General features: G+C 41.0%; 2 protein-coding genes across 3 annotated transcripts; both read right to left on the reverse strand.

Annotated features, from left to right (window-relative positions):
- Window positions 1-576: 576 nt before the first annotated feature.
- LOC120449990 (double-stranded RNA-specific editase 1) lies at window positions 577-2,716 on the reverse strand. 2 transcript variants are annotated; one of them, XM_039632700.1, is made up of 2 exons: window positions 2,366-2,716; window positions 577-1,588 (listed from the first exon to the last, which is right to left on the reverse strand). In XM_039632700.1, the coding sequence occupies exons 1-2, from the start codon at window positions 2,640-2,642 to the stop codon at window positions 705-707; spliced, it is 1,161 nt and encodes a 386-aa protein (XP_039488634.1). In that variant the 5' UTR covers window positions 2,643-2,716; the 3' UTR covers window positions 577-704. The 2 variants fall into 2 exon arrangements, with proteins under 2 accessions (XP_039488634.1, XP_039488633.1); XM_039632699.1 differs by having other exon boundaries at window positions 577-1,693.
- A 4,837-nt stretch (window positions 2,717-7,553) lies between these two features.
- Window positions 7,554-15,318, reverse strand: LOC120448751 (fatty acyl-CoA reductase wat). The gene is made up of 11 exons (XM_039630934.1): window positions 15,238-15,318; window positions 14,577-14,935; window positions 14,333-14,461; window positions 12,763-12,882; window positions 12,091-12,189; window positions 11,711-11,867; window positions 10,238-10,427; window positions 9,491-9,634; window positions 8,909-9,028; window positions 7,821-8,084; window positions 7,554-7,666 (listed from the first exon to the last, which is right to left on the reverse strand). The coding sequence occupies exons 1-11, from the start codon at window positions 15,260-15,262 to the stop codon at window positions 7,555-7,557; spliced, it is 1,719 nt and encodes a 572-aa protein (XP_039486868.1). The 5' UTR covers window positions 15,263-15,318; the 3' UTR covers window position 7,554.
- Window positions 15,319-16,069: the final 751 nt, after the last annotated feature.

Here is a 16,069-nt window from a genome sequence, read left to right on the forward strand (position 1 = left end):
TCACTCGAATAAATCTTGCTTAAAGCCCGGGGATTCCCCTAATTGCTGGCCATTAGAAAAATGTTAATTGTCATTAAACGCGACTGCCCAGCCATTTCCCAAGGAATAACCATTAGGGCGAGAAGGCATTAATAAACCCAATCGGAAATGAGACGGATATTGATGAACCGTGTAATAAAATTAACACTTTTCCTTCCCTCTTTTTTTGTCTAGTTAAACAACTTCCATTTGCAGCGGAACAATTCCAATTACGTTCGTTGAAATATTTTTCCATTTTCATTCAACAATCGGTTTTTTTTTTATGCTCACTCAGTAGGACAGGATAATAAGCTGGTTGAACTGTCATGAACATTTTTAATTAAATTCAATATCCAAGATCTGTGTCCTCCCGCTTTTTTGTTTGTCTTTCTAGCGTGAGCGGCACGAAAATGGAATATGAAATATGAATGCAAATATGCAAAATTGCATAGGTTGTGGGGTGATGTAAAAAGATTGGTCAAACTTTTTCATTTTCAAATAAAAGCTTACATATAGAAGCAAATGAAGTGTACATAGCGATGACAAGCCTCGAAAGTGTTTAATATGGTTCAAGTTTTATTTAAGATACCAGTTCCTTTAACAATTTGCTGAGACAGCTAATACAGGTATTTCCTTTAAAGTTTATGGAGTATATGTGAAGTTTGATTTTGAACATATGAACCCGTTTATAGTTCAGGAAAATCGGTTCCAAACAGGTTGTTACAAGCTAAGGCAGCTACTTTGGCGCGTGCACTCTTCTTGGACTTCCCATTAGCCTCAAACTCGCAGTCGTCGACAGAGATGCCCATGCTGAAGATTTGATTCGGTGCTTCGCCAGTGGAACCCAATAAGTTGTAGATGCACTTGGGGCGCATACGGTTGAGAACCACGCAAGGATGCATATTCTTCCATGATTTCGGCAACTCCTTGGCTGATAACAAAGTTTTTGGTTCGTTGGCAAGCTGCAGCCTAGTCTGCATTTCATTATACAGAGCTGCAACATCAATATCTTTGCCTTTCCATTGCTCTAATAGTTTGTGTAGGGCATAAGAGGGCAGCTTTACAAGTAGATCATCCGCATCGCTATCCGAGTTCCCTTCTGGCTCGGCCAATTGAGCCTTCATTTTGGCCATAAAGATGTCCTGCAGTGCCTTCTCGCCGGCGGCAATCCTTGCTGAGCTTACTGAAGAGCCCTTCGCAAAGTATTTAATTGAGTTAACCACAATGTGAGCCACAATCTGTCCCTCGTGGTCCCGTTTTGGTTTCATCATGTCGATTTTCACGCCCTTTAACTCTTTAAGAATCATAAGAGCATCCTTGGGGGTCAGGACTTTGAGCAACTGGCTTTCAAAGCGATTGCGTTTCGAAATCTTGTTCTTGCTCTTTTTCTTCTTACGGTTGCTGGTTTCCATGGAAACGTTCTCAGAGGAATCCATCTGCGAATCCTCCTCAGTGATCTTGAGGTACGAATCCTCTTCGCCCACTTTTCCTTGGACACCCAAAGCCACGACGGATGTATCACTGGCAGCCTCTGGTTCTGTGGATATATCAGAACTCGAGACGGCATAATCTATTGGTTCAGGAGAAACAGTTTCTAAAACTATTAGGTCTTTTATAGTTTGGTTCTCAGGGCCATTGTTATCCTCATCCATCGCAGAAGTTTTATTAGAATCATCTAGAACGGAAGTGGGATATCAATGCCTGTTTATTTCAAATATAAAACAAGAGAGAACGCTATAGTCGAGTTCCCCGACTATCTGATACCCGTTACTCAGCTAGTGGAAGGGAGAAGGAGAGTCTTAAACACAGTTTTTGGCGGTTTGTAGGCGTTATAGTGGGCGTGGCAGAAAGTTTTTTGGCAAATCGACAGAAATTTACAAGACTAATACAAAAATGAAAAAATATCTAAACATTTTTCAAAAGTGTGGGAGTAGCAGCTTTGGGCGGTTTGTGGGCGTTATAGTGGGCGTGGCAACATGAACTTGCGCTGCGTCTATGTCTCTGGAGTCTGTATGCTTAATCTCAACTTTCTAGCTTTTGTAGTTCCTGAGATCACAGCGTTCATACGGACGGACAGACAGACAGACGGACAGACGGACATGGTCATATCGACTCGGCTATTGGTCCTGATCAAGAATATATATACTTTATATTGTCGGAAACGCTTTCTTCTGCCTGTTACATACTTTTCAACGAATCTAGTATACCCTTTTACTCTACGAGTAACGGGTATAATTATAATAAATGCAATATCTCAGTCTAGAAATTGCTTGTCATGCTGCAGAAATTGCTTGTCATGCTGCTCTTGTTCTTTTTTTAAGTGTCTTGTCAAAGTGGCTCCACTTACCGGTGAGCGGAACAACTACAGCGGGTGCATCTTCTTTGGCGGACGGATTGGTGATCAATGCATCCTTCGTCTTCTCGCCATCTTCTTTGGCGGACGGATTGGTGATCAATGCATCCTTCGACTTCTCGCCTTCCACATTTACCACACTTTGCTGCACCAAAGGTTCATCTTCTTTGGCGGACGGATTGGTGATCAATGCATCCTTCGTCTCTTCGCCTTCAACATTTACCACACTTTGCTGAACCATAAGTTCGTTGCTAGCAATAAGACTTTCCATTATTAGAAAGACGAATAAACTTTGCTTCTGCCAAATATTTGTAATGTCACGAAAGACTTTCTGAACTAGAGAGACCGTAGCTCAGTAAAACTAAAAAGGAGATAGAATCGATACTCCCAAGGCATTAGGAAATTTTTTCAACACTGAGGCTTATCGAAACAAGCACTACCTACATATAATTGCTATATATGTATCTACAGTATGAACCTCATCAATTTTTATTAGAAAACAATTCCGATATCATTTATTAAACATAAAATAACAAAATAATGAACACGGGAACAAGGATGAAAAATTTAATGATCTTTTAAAATATTGTATGTATCAACTTCCGGTTAGCACTTAAATTATCGAGCTTTTCAGGTAGCTTTTGGATAGACTTTAAGATATACTATTTGACTGGTATCTGTTATAATATACTAATATATTTATAAGGAAAGAACTGTAGTGGCATAAGAAAAATATTTACTCCTCATGAGGGATTTGACCCGTTCTTTGCTTTAAAAATAAACCCCCCTCAACTGCAATTCTGAGTTAAGGTTAAGCGTTATATTCCAAAGCATTTTGCTTTACTTTTCTTGTGAACAATTCCATCACCTGCGGAAATTGTACACTTCAAATGGCGAAGCAGATCGATGGATCCCAACCCTTTCCTCTTCGCAGGACCCCAACCTTATCGCATTTCATGTAACCAACACTCGATGGACTCGCAATTCACTTGGCATTGTGGAGTGGGGATAAAATAGTTGGCGTGGCCATAATTGCTAAGCGTCTATATAGTTGCCCTTGGTGTATTAGGGCCCACAACAAGTTGGGCTGCACTTTTAGTTTTCATTTTCGTTTTTGTGTTCGTGCACTTGCCAAAGGCCAAAAAGTCGAGAGTCGGCAACGTGTTGGGTCTACCGCAAAAACAAGAGCTCGGCCCCGAAAACACGGTGGGAAATTCAGCTTAAATGGAAGCGTTAAAATATTGCCAACATTTCCGCGCTTCCCAAGGAGCGAGAAACCAAAAATAAAATGTAATGACCGTGGACGTGGACGTGGACAGGGGAAACAAGTTAGGTCGGCCGACTCTGGACCAAGAGCAGCTGATTCTGGCTAAAGCTTTTACACTGGCGACTTGAAGCGGAAATTATGTAAATTTAAGTGTTGGCCGCTGCCATTCCGCCCATCGCCCATTTTTGAGCAATGAAAACATGAAAGCAAAAATCCAAACGAAAAAAAATCCAAAAAAAAAAAGAGGAACGCTGCCAACAAATAACCAATAAAAAGCAACAAGCAACGAGCCAGTTGGGGGCGAAAGAAAAACAGCATAAAGTTGTGCTTGGGAAAATTCCCACATTTGGTTTTCGAGTTCAGTTTTCCCTTGTTTTTCCAGATCCTGGGCCCCGGCAACAAAGTTTTCGTAATTGTTTTTGCATTTTGCGGCGCACACATTCGATGGGCGGAGTGGCAGAGCGGGGCCCAAATGTGTCCTTTGGTGTATTAAAAAGTTTGCGCATTTTTCTTTTTATTTTAGTTCCCATTTTTTTTTTTTTTTTGAGGGCGAGGAGCTGGCCAAAACATTTTCGCTGCCGTTTGGGTCCTGGTCCATTGCCCATTAACATTTTATATGCAATTATGATTATTTTACCATTGTGCATTTGCGGTAATCTTTGGGGAGCAAACGTTGAAAGTTGAGTTGGCCGCTCAAACAGAGAATTTTATGGGCTTCAAGCTGGACAGACTGGACTTGGTGGGGAACTCAACGTAAGGCGCCATCAAAATGTGGGGAAGCCTTAACAATAATTGCTTTCGTGGGCGAGTTTGGATAGGAACTGTAATTGCAGTGTAGCCACATGTTGCAGAACGCTTATTGAAAAGGTGGCCATTAAAGTCCAATAATTAGTTTATATATTTTTAATACTCTTTCAAAGGTTGTTTTGTGCCATTAGCTAGGCACAATAAACAGACTTAAATTATACACTAACTTAATATATAACATAGCTTTATTTGTGTGTTTTAATTGTTGTTCAATATTATTTTATTACAGGTTCGGTTGTAACATAAAAGATCCTGCACTGTCTTTATGATCCCTCCTCCGTTGGAGTCCTTTGCCGCCCAAGTTACATATGCAGCAGGAACTACCTGAGTGACTGCAACCAGCAGCCATTCTGTGGTCATTAGCCCAAACCAAACTTGACTTCTACTCCGGCCCGAGATTTTCTGCAGAATTTGCAAAAAAAAAAAAAGGGCAGTACGAGTAGTAGCAGATGAGCAGAGAATGTGAAGGGGGTAAAAATATATCCACAAAATGCGACGGCGACACAAATCTTCTTTATTGCTTGCTACGTTTTGCATGCACAGCTCGTCCAGTCACACTGAGAAAAATTCTTTTTTTTTCCATTATTTTTAGGAATATTTTCCGAGGGCATATGCACTTGGAAATGCCCTTGAGACCTTATATAATAATTCAAACAAATAAAAAATAAAACTGACTTTAGTTTTCTTATTCTATTTTCTATAATATGAGTTGTGTAATTTTTGTAGCATTTCCGCTCAGTGTCTTTGTGCAGCGAGTGTGAGGCAGGACCTCTGTCTGAGGTTGGACTTTGACAAGAGGACATTAGGCTTGGTCCTGGACAAACAACTAATGGCCTTTCGAGGGCATGGGCCCTTTTTCCCAGTCACAGGTGCTCAGGCTTACCTTCGGCCAGGTTGTTTTAAATTAAAAATCTATACGAAACGCAAAAATACACAGAACACGGGCGAGCAACATGCTAAATATTCTTAGCATGCTTGTCCTGAATTTTTGTGATTTATGCTTGGGTTCCATTCAATAATTTTATTGGTTTTGTTCGAGTTTTGGCGCTGATGCTGATGGTGCTGCTGCTGTTGGAATATTGCTCATACGCCGCATTGCCCGCCCATGAGCAGAGCACAGTGTCCGCATGAGCGGACATTCTCTAATGTTGACTTGATTATCAACACTCGCTGCACATCTTGCATGCTCGCAACTCGCAGCTCGCATCTGTATCTGATGCAGCATGTTGCAGCTGGCAGTTGACAGCTGATGATGTTGCATATTTCCCACTGGTGGTCGGTGAGTTTTTGGCTGCACTCCGTCCAACGCTCGTCCATTAGCATGACCGAGCTAATTATGCTAAGCTGACTGTGGAACTAGAACTTATTCAGTATTTCTTTGGTAGAGCGTTTATTTAAACAACATAGATCAGAAACTTGTAATTACAGATAATGTTTCTATAAAAATTTTAGTCATTAATCAATTTAATTCGCTTGACTAAAGTTTCAATAAGAAATTAAAGTGGCTTAGTTTATGAAATTAGCAGAATTCGATATATTTAAGCTCCGAATAAAAATCACAAGCTGTCGATGGTTCCTGGCCCTGCTCACACGTGCCTCTTCAGCTGCACTTATGATAATTTTGAAGTATTTTTCGGGGGCCCTCCTGCAGCACTTACCTTATCAGGCGGCACAGGCTGGTAACTGAATGGAAGAGCTGGTGACTGGAAACGGGAGGCTGCACTATCAGGTAGCTGGGGCAACTCGGTGCAGCCAAGTGGTAAAAAGTATTCACATTAATTCAAGCAAAAATAAATTATAAAGGCAAAAGGGCCTGAACGCCCCCTCGTTGTCGGCGACTTTTCGCTGCGTTGTGCATTTTATGACGTTTAATGTGTTTCTGCTGTCAGCGGCAGAAGTTGCAGTTGCTGCCGGCGTCGACGTAGATGCAACTTTTAACTCTTTCTTTTTTTTTTGTTTTGTGTGCTGCCGCGTTGAGTGCATTTTGTTGATTTATAATAAAATAATGTAAAAATATTACACAATAATGAATGCGCCGCGACGCCCTTGCTCGCTTACTCTCATCGGTTCTGTCTCTTTTCTTGTCCTTCTTTTTTTTGGGATGATATATGAAACAAGGAAATGCTGGAGGTGGAAAAAAGTTGCAGCCAAGAATATGAAATATGCGAGAAATAAAACTTTTAACTAAAATTATATATGTATGTTGGCCCAGCACACATACACACATCCACTTACATGTGTCGCTGATGGTAGGTGTGTGTGTTTGTATTTGTCATGTTGTTTACTTCACTTCTTGGCCATTTTTCTTTCTTGCGAAACTACACGGTGTATTTTAGCGGTTTGTTGGACTACAATACCCTAATATTACAATGACATAATATCATCTTATTGGCAATAATGTCATTCTTAATATTAATTTTGGAAAAGCCTCAACGAAATACTAAGTAAAGTTCCATTCATTTATCTTATATCTTATATCTTATATCATTTATCTTATACGCAAACTCTAAATTTTGTGAAAGCAAATTTAAGAGCATGACTTTCTGCTGTAGTTGGTCATAAATTTTAAAATATTTGTATTCATAATTATAATTATGTTTGTACTCCATATCCGTAGTTTCCTTAGCATTGTAGCACTGATTCCACAAGTCCTTTTGGGTTAGAGTATCTGGCAACTTTACCCACAACGACCACCAACTTTCCCGCACTCAAAGTCAACACACACAGCTCACATTTTGATGCGCTTCGAGATCGTGGCGTCCTTGCAACTTTATCGCGCCAGAAATTGCATCATATTTCACAGACCTCAGCGTGACAACCGAATATATATATGTTTATAAGTAATACCTCTACCTACTGCATAGCATACAGTATAGGAATGGGGATAAAAACGCTCGCATAAAGTTCGGAAAAGGTAACTTTACTTACCAGCCACCGTGAGGGGCCAACTAAGATGTCTGTCAGCGCTAAAGGAGGCGAACAAGCTGGGGAGCAAAAGTTGTCAAAAGTTCCACGCCACACGGCGTATAAGTAATGCCAGACAAGAGTGGGATATACGCTTTAAGAAACGCACAATTTTATTAAGATTACAATTTACAACGACGCCCGTTCACAGCGAAATCTTTGGCATAATTTTGAAAATTCTGAGATAAACTCGGAGCATGCACATAATTAATGAAAGACCAAATGTCGTCTTCAGCAGCGTGTGCAAAATGAGCATCCTGAGCGAGTCCAGTTACAGATGCATCGCCAGTAGCAGCAGGAGCAGCATGCAAAAAAGGTAGTAAACAAAGTGTAATTAAAAACTACTTAGCGACGGACCAAAGGACCAAAGGACCCTTCCTTGCAGCCGCCAACCTGGTGAGTCAGACCCACCTGCGATAAATAGTTTTGCGCTGCTGTAATTTATTATCGTTAGCGCTATCCTTGAAGAAGTAGCGCCTGATGCCGCTGAGGTATGAGCGGAAATATTCGCTCCAATTAATCGTCGCAACGTTGAACTGCAGCACCGAACGCTCCTCGCGTGGCAGCAGCTCGTTCAATTCGTCAATGTTGCGATGGGCGAACTTCCACTCCTTCAATCCGAACCAAGCCATCATGTCGATTATGCGCGAGATCTTTCCGTACGCCTTCACATAGCTGCACCGAAAGAAATCATTGGCTCAATTCGGAACAATAAAAAATATATAAAATATTATATCAAATATTTAAGTACTATGTGCATGCATCGAATTGATTACTTTAACTGTTCGATCTCTCTGTGCACAAAATGCATGGAGTGTGTGTGGGTTGCACTTTGGGGCATCGAGATGCAGAGATTGTTGTCAATATGTTTGCTAATTGGGTTGGGCTTGAGTGGAGGCTGTGTGTCCGTGCTGTGGGTCCGACCACCTACATAAATAAATGGCAAAATGCTGAGGCTAATGCGCTCTAATTGCAATTTGTTAAATATTACGTATACGCTCCGAACTAAGAAGCTTGCCAAGAGGGTCGACGCATGAAAACAACGAACTGTCTTTGCTCTTTCTTTTTCGCTTTGAAACTGGATTAAATTATTCTTTAGCAATGCAAGCAAATATATGAATCTGCCAAGTTCTAACTAATCAATATTTTATGGTACAATATTACTCAGCAGAAGGGTTACCAACACAACACATTTGTTGCCACTATAATTCACCTTGATTACCCCTTTATCTGTAGCAAAGTCCATGTTAAAAAATGAGTGCCCCTTGGATACCCTGAACAGGTCATTCAATTGCCTTTCCATGTACCATTTAAAACCCATTCAATGTAGCTAACCCCCCGGAAAGCCACACCAACCAACCAACACCACTGCCACCTCAGCAAGCATATTCGCAATGGGGGCGGTGGTGAGAATGGGCGTGGCAAAGGGTCGGGCATGCATGTGTGGGTGGTGTGTCTTTGTGTGGAGAGCAGCTGAATCGATGTGTGAGTGTACTTACATGCGCTTTTGTCCGGTGACCATGGCAATTAAATCTAAAATATAAGCCGGGATATTGTGCAAGAAAAATGCAATTGCACAATGCAGAGGCTTCGATGGTATTATAACGTACGAGAAGCACCTGTGACAATAATGCGGTCGATCGCAGGACATGTACGTGTGTGTGTGCGAGTGTGAGTTTGTGTGTGTTTTTATGTGTATGTGTGTGTGAGGTCGTGGACATAGCGATTCAAGCGATTTCGTTTGGCATTTGGGTTCGATTTGGTTTAGTTGGCAATCCCCAGTTCGTTTTGTGTTTCCAGTTTGTGTACGTTGGTTTTTAGGTTGTTTGAGCCATGTGTGTTTTTTTTTTCGGTTTTTTATTCCGTATTTCGTTCAGGTTTCGTTGTTTCGAGGTATTAGCAGAGCATAGATAAATTTTCCATTCACAAGAATTCGGCAATATTTAAGCATTGGATTAGACATGCATACAATACGGCAGCGGTTCGTGTTGATTTTTTTTTTTTCAGGGGGGGCGGCAAAAATTCAATAAAGAATATATATTTTTATAGCAAATACCATGCAGTGTGTGGCATAAACTCACCAAAGCGCCTTGTCGAAAGGTTCGTGAAATCCTTTGCGCGACAGATGCATATATTGGCCCCAGGTTATGTTGTTCGCATCGGACACGTAGTTGTATACGGGCAGCTCCGCTCTGCCTTCCACTTTACTTTCGCGGAGCTCAAATCTGCAGGGAAAGAAACAGAGTACTTCATTTGACACACATAAAATGATGCAACAATTAGCAAGGCTCCTTAAAAATATAAGTATTGAGTTATAAACGATAATGAATATGATAATAATTGTTGAAATCGTACAAAAGAAAAACTGGATAATGAATATGACAATAGTTGTTAAAATCGTACAAAGCAAAAACGGGATAATGAATATGAATAAAATTGTTAAAATCTTACAAAGGAAAAACTGCAAAAATAATGTGCAAATTATGGGTAAAATGTTAAAAAGAAAAAACTAGTATATGAATATAAGAATAATTGTTAAAATCTTAAAAAAATGGAGAAATTATTCCAGCGAATAAATTAAATAAAAAGGTGATATTTTTTTCCGGTCCCTTGACATTATCGCCCGCGACCTTTGCCCTTCTTAATTTCTGCGTCCGTGGTATTCACAAATTTCCACCTTCTTTCTGCCGTTTGCAAACCGGCGAATGCTATCAGCTTGCGGTGTAACTCTTTACAACTTTTACACATCCTTTGGCGCCGCTTCAGCAGGATGCTTCTGTGCCATGTGTGTTGTATGTTGTATGTGTGCTATGTGCTGGTGGACTAACCTTCGAGCGATATCCCAGGCAGTTGCTATCATGGCATTCACCACATAATCGGCGGGCAGCATGTTCGCCTTGCAGCTGGCCTTGCCGTAAATGCAACGGACGAGTCCCCGGGCGGACCAAGTGCATAAACCTGATGGCCCGTACAAATTATCAGTCCAGCCGGGAAATGGATCCCTGTACGTTGACATTACTGCGAATAAATAAGAATTAATGGCTGCTTTGTTCGCTCGGCCAGAGCATCGCAGACGCAGACGCAAAAGAAGAAGGAGGATTTTTACTGTGGCTCGGAGTATCCTTGTTGATTTTCGCCAACGTCAAAGCGATAATGGTAGGATGAAGCTGGTCCACCAGTTCGGTTACCAGCCACCAATGCCACCTAAGCCAACTCATTCCGAACTTCCCATTCCATTTGCCATTTTGCTAACTGATATGCCTGACTCCCAATTGCAAGTTTTGGACTTGATTTTTTCAACCAACACTCTTTGACTACGGAGAGTTCAAAGGATATAACGTCAAGTGAGATTTTATAACTTATAAATATTTTATAGTAAATATTGGTTAAATAATAAATATAATAAAATATTCCACATAATTGTATTAATTAAATATTTGAAATATTTTATTGTTAAATGTGTAAAGAACCTCATTCAAAGTGTTAAAGTCTGTGCCTTTAATAATTTTGATACTATTAAAAGAAGATCTATGTAATTCAACTATTCAACTAAATATTTTCAGATTCAAACTAGCATTTATTTTTGAAAACATTCATTTTACGTTAGAGTATTTGACCATCTACCAAATCAGCCAAAAATGTTCGTTTTTCGTTGCCATTCTCGTTTGCACAGCCAGCTTAGGATGCAGCTGCATGAGGACGATGCTTTGGCATTTTTGTGTTAAAATAAATGAAAATTTGTTTGTGCTCTGCTCCTCGAGAGCTTCGGCAGCCAGGATTCCCATTCCTCCATGCCTCCAGCACTGAGCACTGAGCACTGAGCACTGAGCACTGAACACTGAGACGATGGTAAACTAAGTCAGCCATCCACTGACTTTTTGTTACGTTTCGTTCGTTACGTTACGTTGCGTTTTGTGCAGCACGAACAAATAAGCAAACAAAATCACCAAAACAACAAGAATAAAAAAAAAAACCAAATATAAAAACTTTTTCCACATACATTTATCTGGTAAACCCTAAGAACCCTCCCCCCAAAATTCACTAGCTACCGAACGAAGACAACTCTGTTGGCCATTTTTCACAAAATTTTAAATATTCCTATATTCCTTTTGTTTGCCACACAGATCCTCCGGGGATCTCTCTCTTTCTCTCGAAATGGAAGGAGCTGGAAATGTTTCTTGTGTGTTTTTGCTTGCACAATGCTTGCCCCTGGGTATTTGTGCTAATTATCTGACAATTAGTTTGTTAAGTCAAGTCTGCAACCGCAATAAATATTCCTGCCTTTCAGCCATCCAACTCACCTATGGGCGGTCGAAAAATACCCGCCGGCATGTGGAATGCCCGGTGATTCACCAGATTCTCGGCACACTTCTTGGTCATCGTGTAGGTGTTGGGCATCTGGCCAATCAGGCAGTGCCGCATCTTCTCCAGAGTTTCGTCGTCGAATGTGCGATAGATCTGTAGAAGTTGGAATGCAGGTGAAAGTTCCACACAGCTTAAGTTAACTAAGATTAAAATATTGAGTTTTTAAAATCGAAATTTTGTCTTTTGTCACTCGACTGTATGTATCTTCAAGTGCCTGTAGTCTGCTAAGTGTTAAAATTCGAGTTTAAAATTCATTTATTGAAATGGTTTAACTACTTCTTTTGTAATGTATAAGCTGCACGGCAGCACAACCAACCTGCATGATTTTTTCGTAGCCAATTTCGTTCTCGTACACTTGTTCCTTGATGAATTTGCGATTGCAGTTGCAGTAGAGTGTCGAAATGTGCACGAAGGACTATGTTTTTCCACGAGTAAGGTTCCAAATGGGGGGCCATTGAAATCGGTGAGGGGAATGTTGAATGTTGATTGAATTGTGTTGGCAATTGTTTGCCCGCCAACGCCGTAAAATATGAAACACCCAAATAGTTGGAAAAAGGGTGGATTCGTGGGTGAAAAAGTGGGAGAACAGCACGTAAATATAACAATTCATACTGAAATATTTTTGCATTTATTCAGCAACGGGAATTATGTATTTTGGTTACTTAAAAGCGCGATATGCGAATATTGAACCTTTATTTAACCATTGTTTATTTCCACTAATGGAAGTGCTGCCAATAATGGGTGGATGGTGGTTGGAATATAAACCATCATCGGTGGAAGCCTTTAATAGGCTTTTAAATTATATGCATGGAATCGTTATTGGATGCCAGCGTATTGATTGCTGATACTTTCGTTGGTTCAGTAAGAAAAATGAGCGGCTTTTTATGAATCATTGTTTAACAAAGTCATTATTATAAACCACTTTCGTTTAATCTTATTAATGTAAAGTCTGAAATTCTTATGAAAGTATAGTTTACATTCCGCTTACCTTCAAGTGCTTCATTTCCATGGCCAAGTCGAGGATCTTTTTCGTTCCCAGGACATTAATGTCAATAGCGTCGCTCAGTTTCTCATTGAATTTCACCGAAGCCACAACATTAAAGACAATCTGCAGGCGAAGATAAACCACACTCAAGAATTGTAATGCATATTAAAAATGAAAAGAACAAAAGGGGAAGATTCCACTGGCACAGAAATGCTCATGCAAAATGCACATGAAATTCGCATACAAAGCAGCACAAGTCAGTGATGGCAAGTATCTAGTGTCTTATGGATGTTACATGTCCTAAAACTAATATTGCGAATAATATGTGCTTAAAATGATTAATTAATATTAATTACTTCTTGGTAACAACAAAAACTGAAATAATAATTAAAGTTAGGTAAATGAGTTTCTATTGTATCCCTTTTCATCACTCTTAATCGCTCACTCAGCAATCTAGTGGGGAATCGGGTTTGCTCTGCGCTCCATGACAGCCTCCAAGTCAGCACAACAAATGTAGCAGGATGAGCGGTTGGAGATGAGCTGGCAGGTCCTGGCAACAGGACGATGAGGCGGGAATCCTGCAGTGCCACGCTTGCATTGAACATCGACAACAAAGCAATTTCAGCTAAAACAGTGCAAGCGGACTCTAAGCAGACCGTCCAGGCCTGAGTGACTTGTATGCAAAATGTTTTCGCAAACGCCACGGGAAGCTGAGGAAAATAAAAACGACCAACGGTTGCGGATGCGGATAGGGACGAGGATGCAGATGCGGATGCAGATGCGGATGCGCCCGGATGGCAGGACAATGGCTCGCGCATGCCGGGCACTTGAAGCATGCACAGGAATTTTCATTTATTTATATATTGTGTTTTATAACCACCAGCAGGCGAGGCAACACACATTTTCACAGTTTTACGTGGCGGCGGGTTTTTCAATTTTTGTTCAAAAGTAGAAAATATTTATATATACAATATACAAATACATATACATATGCACATGCACATGCATACATATCGTGTGCCTCTTGTGATCGGCAAAACAGAGCAGAAAAAATAAGGAGTGAGAAACGAAGGAAATAAACTGACTGCCTGGCTGGTGTTGTCGTAAACATTGAGCCTGCCTTTGGCATGCAACGTTCTACGTATACGTAATGTGCCAACTAGGGGGCGCCGAGGGGAGCACTGAAAGAAATTTACTGAGCTAAATATCTCGTTTGCACCTCAGCTTTAAACCTCAATGTATCGAATGCCACCCATGATATCAGGGTATTATGTACTTCTTTAATAATAATTTTAGCAATATTTATGTATTTATTCCTTCATATTTTTTAAGCTTGGTTCTCCTTTTTTTTTTAGTGTAAATAGATAGTAGCAGACAGGAATCGGGGGAGCCATCCAGATAGGCAAACACAACAAAGACCCATGAAAAGTTTCTCACACAAAAAGTCCATTGATTGAATTGCCGACAGAGGAGTGGTTGCGGTGCATGGAAACTGCTGCTGATGGAGCAAGGGACGATGGACTCGATGGAGCCGATGGAACCGATGGAGCGAGCAGCAACAAAAGTTACTCACCTGGACCTCAGACGAGAGCATTGCTCGGTCGGCGGAATCAATGTCCAGGTCGATGGCACTGTAATCAGCGCGTATCGGATGCACCTTCGCCAACAATTGCGGTGACTCCTCGCGCATCCTATTGAATATCTGTTTCGAAGGCAGTTGGGTTGGGTTTGGGATTTTATCCGATATTGTACTGCCCGACCGGGGAATGGAATGGGCCGGCGCTGACAGGCTGACCGTATCCTGTGCTGACACTTACCGATTCATTGAAAAAGCCCTTCAAACGCTCCTGCACGCTCAGGCTGTCCTTGCTGCGTATCAGCATGTAAATTTTACGCAATCCAAACGAGCGAAGCAATTTCTCTGTTAACACTTTGCCCACGAAACCCGTACCGCCCGTAATCAGTACGGTGGCATTGCTATAGAAATCCGTAACCGGTGTCGCACTGACAGCGGCGTTGAGGGGATGGCAGCTGCCATCGACGCTGTTTGCTCCTGTACTGGATGACGCCTCCTGGTAGAGCTGCTCCTCCTCGTCCTCCTCGACATCGTGGCCACTGGCACACCCATTGCTACTGCGTCGCGAGGAGCTGGTGGACGAGAAGGCCTTGCGAGCGACTATTGGTTGTATTAAAGAACACATATAAAGGCAATCAATTTAAGGAACCATTAAGTGCTGCTTGGAATAAGATTCTGTCAAGTAATTAAAAGAGTCACAAGCATTTTGTAAAGGTTTCCAAAAGTAGGTCACCAAGTTTGGTGCATACTATTAGAAACTTTTATAACTTTAGTTTGAGTGCAAGTGTTATATCACAATGCCAAAGATGTCAGCTGACTAAGCTTTGAGTTTTGATAAATCTAAATGTGTTTGGCAGTACATCAAACGATGAAAATGTATCTTAAGCTCCTACTTTACACACTTTTACTAGGATTTGCCTCGTGCATGACTTAAAAAGTGGTCTTTTTATGGCTTTTCCAAAAATCGAACCGTTCACTTCAAGGGTAAAAAGCACATTGACAAGTTTTCAATTTCAATGCGACTAAAAAGTGGGATTTTAATCAATAAACGGCAGACATGTATCGAAAAGATTTTCCCACCGCAAGTCAATTATATTAATATGAAGTACACACGATATACGAGTATATCCCTTCCAGCCCAATTATACTATATCTATTTGTGTGCCCGACAACCCCTGCACTTTTCCACCGAGCACATCCATATACATACTATATATGGCTTAAAAATGTGGACAGGGGGGCGGTGGGCATGGCTGACATTGTGGTTGCATTTGACCTGATGACCTGGGCGCCGGATGTCTGGCAAAAGGGAGACGGAAGGCGGACCCACCTGCTCTGTCACTCTCTTTCCATCCGCTTGTTGAGCCATTTTAAACAATGTTAATTATTCAATTATCAACAGCCAATGCGGCCACGTCCATGTGACCATGTGTCCTTCTAACTGCCGCTGTGCGTGTGTGTGTGTGTTTGTGTGTGCGTGTCGGCAGCCATGTGTGCGTGTCCATATCCTCCGTCATAGTCACAGTTGGTCCTTGTTCATCGCGTGAGCAAGTGCGCAGCATATGTTGTTTGATTGCAAGCGAAAAATGAGGCGCAAGTAAAACGTGCACGGATGCACTGACAAAAATAATACAGTACTTTACATAAGTCTTAAGTAAATAAAAGGTAAAAATTGCTTATGAAACTAATTAACAAAAAAAATATATAATAAGATATACTATTAAACAGCATTTA

This window comes from Drosophila santomea, chromosome 3L, assembly GCF_016746245.2.
Source record: "Drosophila santomea strain STO CAGO 1482 chromosome 3L, Prin_Dsan_1.1, whole genome shotgun sequence".
NCBI classification, from domain to species: Eukaryota; Metazoa; Arthropoda; class Insecta; order Diptera; family Drosophilidae; genus Drosophila; species Drosophila santomea.